The 7650-nt window shown below is 46.2% G+C and overlaps 1 protein-coding gene across 1 annotated transcript in view; it reads right to left on the reverse strand.

Annotated features, from left to right (window-relative positions):
• IVD (isovaleryl-CoA dehydrogenase) overlaps window positions 1–1415 on the reverse strand; it is a 26541-nt gene extending 25126 nt beyond the window's left edge. The window contains exon 1 of the mRNA XM_007940449.2: window positions 1272–1415. Within this exon, the coding sequence (XP_007938640.1) occupies window positions 1272–1415 (144 nt within the window). The remainder of the gene's footprint in view (window positions 1–1271) is intronic.
• Between the last annotated feature and the right edge of the window lie 6235 nt (window positions 1416–7650).

A 7650-nucleotide genomic window follows, 5' to 3' on the forward strand; every position in this document is an offset into this window, starting at 1 on the left:
GCATTGTAAATTTTGGTCAATGACATGAGACAAAGTATATGTGAACTGCTTATGAAAAGTGAATTTACTCTGTAAATCTTCACCCAAATCCTAATTAAAAAAAAAAAAAAAAAAAGATTTACTGCCTCAGAAACCCAATGGGAGTCACTATGGGCTGGAATCAACTCAATGGCAGGGAGTTTTTTTTTTTTGTTGTTGTTGTTTAATGAGCTTTGGAGGGCCTCCGGTGGCACAATGGTTAAAACAATAGGCTGCTAACAGAAAGGCTGGCAGTTCAAACCCACCAGCCATTCCAAGGGTGAGAGATGTGGCAGTCTGCTTCTTAAAGATTTCAGCCTTGTAAATCCTATGGGCAGTTCTGTTCCACCCTAAGAGGTCCCTATGCTTTGAGATCAATCCATGGCAATGTGTTTGGTTTAGGTAATGGGCTTTGGAGGGCCTGTAAAACTCACACACTTGCCTAGAGCCATAGGAGAATCATATTTCCTGGGGAACACCGTCCTGTCTCCAGAGTGAACATAACCCTTTTCTCTTCAGGAAAAGCTAAGGTTCAATTCCATTTGTAAGCATATATTTCAATTTCTTGTTCAACTTTGTGCTTTGATACCATGGGCTAATGTAAAAACAGCAGATCACACTGCATTTCAGAACTTCACCAGATATGTATTCAAAGAAGATTCTCTGGTGATGATGACAACAACCAGACTTAAGAAAACAGCCTCAACCAGTGGTGAGTTATATATAACTGGACTTCATACAGATTGAAGGCCCTTTTGCCACAAACAGGAGTCTCTAGGTGATGCAAATTGTTAAGTCCTCAACTACAAACTAGTTTCAACCCACCCTGAAGTGAATTGGGAGAAAGGCCTGGCCATCTGCTTCCAAAAGGTTACGGCTTTGAAAACCCTGCGGAGCGTTTCTAGTCTGCACGCATGGAGCCCTGAGCTGGAATCGACTGGACTACATGTTGTCGCGGCAGGCAGTTCCTACTCCTCCACCAAAGGGCCACCAGTTTCACAGGAGCTTTCCTCTCCTATCTCTTCCTCACCTACATCAACCCAGCCTTGCTGGCGCAAATCTCTTCTCCACAGGGGTGACGCTGAGGCCAGAGCCCAAAGAATGAAGACCAGTGCCTCATCCCCGCCATCTGAGCCCCATGGACACAAGCTGCGGCTGGGTGGGCTCTGGGCAGATGAGGGCGGACCAGTCAGCAGGGCCAGGGAGGCCTGGGCAGAAGGCCTTTGGACTGAGATCGAAGTCTATCTCCCTACCTGCCTCTGTTCCTCGTTCAGCCCATTAATTGCATCGTCTACGGGCAATAGCGAGTGGGCCCGCTGGGAAACAAAGCCTGCTAACTGCGGCCGCAGCCTCCAGCTTCCAACGCACCGACCCAGGCGCCAAGCCGCAGTCGCCATCGCTGCCTCACACCAGGAACAAGAGCTACTCTGAGTCGTGGCTTTACCAATCACTGGCTTCGCCGCCTAGTACTGTTCGGGGAGGGAGGGTGGGTCTCCAGCAGCCTATCACCTCTCTGCTGGCTGAAGGCCGCGCTGTCTTTGGCCACCACAGAAACCAATCGGCGGTAGCCGCCACCTTGCAGACAGGCCACGCCTCTGGGGCCTCTGGGAGGGGGTGCGCGGTGGAGGAGTTGGATCTGTGGGCGTCATTGGTAGTTTGGGTCCTTATGGGGTAGAAAAACAAGAAAAGTGTTTTTCCTTTTGAGTTGGAAACATATTATCTCCCCTGCATCTCTTAACGGCAGAAGTCAATTTTCTTGGGAGAGTGTTAGATCGTAAATGGAAACTCTCCAAAATGTTCTGTAAACCAAAACAGTGGCGTAGGTGGATTCGGACTCACAGCGACTTGATGGGACAAAGTAGAACTGGGCCGTGGGGCGTCCAAGGCTGTAATCTTTACCAAAGCGGGCTTTCTCCCCGAGAGCGATTGGAGGGTTCCAACCACTGACCTTTTCTTTTGGTTAGCAGGAGACGAACGTCTGTAACTACTGCGCACCGCCCGGAACCGACTGTAATGGAGTTGGTTCCTACTCGTAGCGACCCTATAGAACAGCGTTGTTGTTGTTGTTGTTATGTGCCGTCGAGTCGGCCCCGACTCACAGAGTATCACTACGGAAGTAGGATTGCCCAACCTTCCTTCAGAGGAGTGGCTGGTGGGTTTGAACCGCCAGCCATCTGGTTAGCAGGCAAGTGTCTTAGCCACTATGCTACCAGAGCTCCCATAGAACAGCGTAGAGTGCCCCATAGGGTTTCCAAGTCTGTAAATCTTCAGGGAAGAACACAGCCATATCTTTCTTCTGTGGGAAGGCTGGTGGATTGGAACCACAGACATTTAGATATAGATACAGATATAGATATAGATAAGATAGATAGATTTTGGTGAAAGTTGAGCAAATGAATTTTCCATGCAATACTTCATGCACCTTTTGTTCCATGATGTTGATTGCAATCCCCAGAATGTAATAAATCTCTTCCAACGTCTTCCCTGTGATTACCTATTCCCTGTGTCCTACTTTTGTCTTCTTGCCCTCTGAGCTGTTTCCCTGCGCAAATACTGCCCTTCTGCTCTCCCATCGTTTATTATTCCAAAGAGTGTACTGACCTGGTGTAAATTATCACCTTATATGCTTTTTATTTTATATAATAAAAGAGCCAAACAGTAGATTTCAAACAGCAGCTCAAGAAGACAAAGTCAATTATTATAATGAAAGGTGCAAAGACCTGGAGTTAGAAAACCAAAAAGGGAAGAACATGCTTAGCATTTCTCAAGCTGAAAGAACTGAAGAAAAAATTCAAGCCTCGAGTTGCAGTACTGAAAGATTCTGTGGGCAAAATATTGATTGATGCAGGAAACATCAAAAGAAGATGGAAGGAATAGAGTCACGGTACCAAAAAGAATTTGTCGATGTTTATCCATTTTAGGAGGTGGCATTTGATCAAAAAACAATGGTACTGAAGGAAGAAGTTGTAACTGCACTGAAGGAATTGGCAAGGAACAAGGCTCCAGGAATTGTCAGAATACCCACTGAGAGGTTTCAACTAATGGATGCCACACTGGAAGCACTCACTTGTCTATGCCAAGAAATTTGGAAGCCAGCTATCTGGCCAACTGACTGGAAGAGATCCATATTTGTACCCATTCCAAAGAAATGTGACCCTACAGAATGTGGAAATTATCGAACAATATTAATATTGCATGCAAGTAAAATCTTACTGAAGATAATTGAAAAACGGTTGCAGCAGAACTTCCAGCAATGTAAGCTGGGTTCAGAAGAGGATGTGGAACAAGGGATATCATTGCTGATGTCAGGTGGATCTCAGCTCAAAGCAAAATACCAGAAAGATGTTTACTTGTGCCTTATTGACTATGCAAAAGCATTTGATTGTATGGATCATAACAAATTATGGGTAAAATTGAGAAGAAATGGGGATTCCAGAACACTTAATTGTGCTCATGAGGAACCTGTACATTGATCAGGAGGCTACTGTTGAAACAGAACAAGAGGACACTGTATGGTTTAAAATCAAGAAGGGAGTGCATCAGGATTGTATCCCTTCACCATACTAATTCAACCGGTATGCTGAGCAAATATCTGAAAACCTGGACTATATGAAGAAGAACGTGGCATCAGGATTGGAGGAAGAATCATTAACAATCTGTGATATATTGACAACACAACTTTTTGCTTGCAGATAGTGAGGATGACTTGAAGCACTTACTGATGAAGATTGAAGAATACAGTCTGCAGTATGGACTACGTCTCAATATGAAGAAAACAAAAATCCTCACAACTTGACCTAAGCAGCATCACGACAAATGGAGAAAAGGTTGAAGTTGTCAAAGACTTGACATTGCTTGGTTCTACAGTTGAGGCCAATGGAAGCAGCAGTCAGGACATCAAATGTTTGTTGTTGTTGTTGTTTGCCGTCGAATCGGCCCCGACTCATAGCGACTCCTCCTTGGGTTTCCGAGGCAGTATCACTATGGAAGTAGGATTGCCCAACCTTCCTTCCAAGGAGTGGCTGGTGGGTTTGAACCGCCACCCTTCTGGTTAGCAGTCAAGTGCCTTAGGCACTATGCTACCAGAGCACTGGGCAAATCGACTGCAAAGGACCTCTTTCAATTGCTGAAGGGCAAAGATGTCTCCTTGAGGGCTAAGATACACCTGACACAAGCCATGGTATTTTCAGTAACCTCTATGCATGTGAGAGCTGGACAATGACTACGGAAGACCGAAGAGTTGATATTTTTTAGTTGTGGTGCTGGTGAAGAATGCTGAAAGTACCATGGACTGCTAAAAGAACTAACAAATCTGCCCTGGAGGAAGTGCAGCTGGAATGCTCCTTGGAAGCAAGAATGGCCAGACTTTGTCTCACCAACTTTGGTCATGTTGTCAGAAGGGACAATTCCCTGGAGAAGGATGTCATGCTTGGTAAGGTGGAGGGTCGACAAAAGAGAGGAAGGCCTTCAACCAGATAGATTGACACAGTGGCTGTGGCAATGGGCTCAAGTATAGTGATCTGGTTACCTGGTGCTGCTCTGACAGGAACATACCACAAATGGGATGGCCTTAACAAACAGGAGTTTATTCTTACAATTTGGTGGCTTTAAGTCCAAGTTCAAAGTGCTAAGCTCTAGGGGCTGGGTGAAAGCCCCTCAGCCTTGGGCTTCAGCTCTGCCTCTAGCTCCTGGCCCACTGAAGCTAGAAGCTTTTCTTCATTTAGATAGCTGCTGGCTACTGAGGCTGTCAAGCCCAAGGTTGACAAGTAAAAAGGTACAGTTCTGATGTTACCAAACCACACGGCAGGCCATTAACTCAAATCCATTGAAAGTCCCAAGGTCTGCAGAAGATGGCAGGCTGCTAAACAACGACACAACTACATGCAGGATTCAAGCGTGCCAAAAGCTAGAGACCATTCCCAAGGCTTCTCCTTATATACAGGAAGCAGACCACATCCCATAGGCAGCTACTCAGCTGCTTGTGGTAGATCCCACCATGGACTTGACTGCCAGTCTCATCATGGGGAATAACTACCACCAGCTGCCCAGGCACTTAACCAGGCCCAGCCAAGTTGACACACAAACTGAACTACCATACTACTACCCCTTTCAACTTGGCACCTGTACAGACCTTCAATGGGTGGTATCTGTACAGGTCTCCTCCACTGGGTGCCTCCAGTCCCCTAGTTCCTCTAAGTGGCGACCTCACCCCCTTGGCCTGGCGGGCCCCACTTCTCTCCCTTTTGGGCATGGCAGCCCCGCCCCCTCAATCTTGGGCAGTGGCTATGGCTTCATCCCACTGGCTCACTTCAATAAGCAGCCCCACATTCCAGAACCAAGTTGGTGATGGGTCTGGCTCTGAACATAGGGGTTGTGGTGGTTCCACCCCCAAAGGCTATGGTCCTACCCTTTCAGGCTGAGGCAGCTCTGCTTCCGTTTTGTTGGTCTCTCTGTTTCTGCCGATTAATGCCAAAGGTAACCCATCCTGCTGGAAGTCTTCCTGCCACAAAAGCATTCAGCTTTATTGCTCCATGGGCCTGCCAACCTGCTACTCCATTTTATGCTGGTCTCTTCACCAGTTAATGCCCAAAGGCAACCCAGTCTGCCAGAAAGCTGCCTACCCAATGACACCCAGCTTTCTCCTGCGTGGGCTGGTAAGCCTATTGTTTAATGCCAGTCTCTGGGCTCTGCTACTGCTATCTTTCATGCTGGTCTCTCTGCCAGTATCTCTCTGCCAGTCTCTTGGCTCTGCTCCTGCCATCTCTCATGCCACATGCTGGGATCTCTCTGCCAGGGTCTCAGGTCAAAGATGCACTCCACTCCTGTTTCCACATTTTAGGTATCTGTCGGAGCAGCACCCCACTCTCTTGCTACCAAATTCTGTTCTGGTTACCTGGTGCCGCTCTGATAGGAATATACCACAAATGGGATGGCCTTAACAAACAGGTGTTTATTCTTACAATGTGAAGGTTTTAAGTCCAAGTTCAAAGTGCCAAGCTCTAGGGGCTGGATGAAAGCCCCTCAGCCTTGGGCTTCAGCTCTGCCTCCAGCTCTCGGCCCACTGAAGCTAGAGGCTTTTTCTTCACTCAGACAGCTGTTGGCTGCTAAGCCCAAGGTTGACAAGTAAAAAGGCAGTCCCGATGTTACCAAACCACAGCAGGCCATTAACTCAAGCCCATTGAAAGTCCCAAGGTTGGCAGAGCATGGAAGGCTGCTAAACAACAACACGGCTATATGCAGGGTTCAAGCATGCCATAGGCTAGACACAATTCCCAAGGCTTCTCCTTATATATGGGAAGCAGACCACAAACCCAAACCAGCTACTCAGCTGCTTGTGGTAGATCCCACCATGAACTTGATTGCCAGTCACATCATGGGGAATAATTACCACCAGCTGCCCAGCCACTCAACCAGGCCTAGCCAAGTTAACACACAAACCTAACTACCACATACAGCAAGGATCGTGGAGCTGATGTAGGACTGGGCAGTCTTTTGTTCTGCTGTGCATAGGGTTGCTATGAGTTGGAGATGACTCCAACAACACCTAACAATAACATAGAATTATACAATTTTGCATTCCCACTGTTGTTGTTGTTGTTGGTATGTGCCGTCGAGTCAGCATTCCCACTAGGAATGTTATAAAAGAGCATTTGTCCATAGCCTCACTAATGGGTAGATAAAGCAATTTTTTGGATTTTTCATTCTGGTTGGTATCTTGATGTAGTTGTAACTTCCATTTCTCTTCTTTTGAGGTTGAGGATCTTGTCATACATGTAAAAGCCTTTATTTTTCTGTGAACTATCAATCATACCTTTCCCCATCTTTCTATATGGTTGTTGGTCTTATTCTTAACTCAAACTTGCACTAAAGGTATGGGTTCATTGGAAGAGGACTTTCTTGGATTATGATCAGATCTCAGAAGGAAGACCCTGAGCTTGTTTTGCAAGCACTTGCAAAACCGGCATAGTGAAGGTATCTTACCTCCTTGTATAACTTCACAAGGTGGGAGGAAAATCATTATTATTAACAGCCCAAGGCTATAAAAGAGACATCAGAAATACCTCCTCTCTCCAACCATTCTGGTGGAGCTTTGGTGGTCTAATGCCTAAGGCATTTGGTTGCTAACCAGAAGGCTGGAAGTTCAAACTCATCACAGAAAGAAAATGGGGCAATCTACTTCTGTCTTGGAAACCCAGTGGAGGTTATTGGAATCAATCAAATCAATGGCAGGGAGTTTGGTCTTTTTATTTTTTGTTTAATGAGCTTTGGAGGGGCTCCAGTGACACAATGGTTAAAGCAATAGGCTGCTAACAGAAAGGAGCATCCTCAGAAGACTAGCTAGGGCTCCTGGAAGACAGTGGGCCTAGCCACAGAGCACTTAACGAGTGGAAGAAAAATGCTGTGTTAAAACAGAGCCTTGATGGGACCATAGTTGCAGGGGACATCAAGCTCAATTGGTATAACATACTATACAAAACACTGTTCCATCTCATACTTTGGCAAGTAGTGACTGGGATCTTAAAAGCTAGAAAGCTGCCATCTAGATGCAACAATGGGTCTCTCCTCGTCCAGAGCAAAGAATAATGAAGAAAACAAAAATTCATGGAAACAATTAGTCCTAGCAACTGGTAC

Source organism: Orycteropus afer, unplaced genomic scaffold (assembly GCF_000298275.1).
Source record: "Orycteropus afer afer isolate SDZICR_OR568_19922 unplaced genomic scaffold, OryAfe1.0 scaffold00068, whole genome shotgun sequence".
Classification (NCBI taxonomy): Eukaryota; Metazoa; Chordata; class Mammalia; order Tubulidentata; family Orycteropodidae; genus Orycteropus; species Orycteropus afer.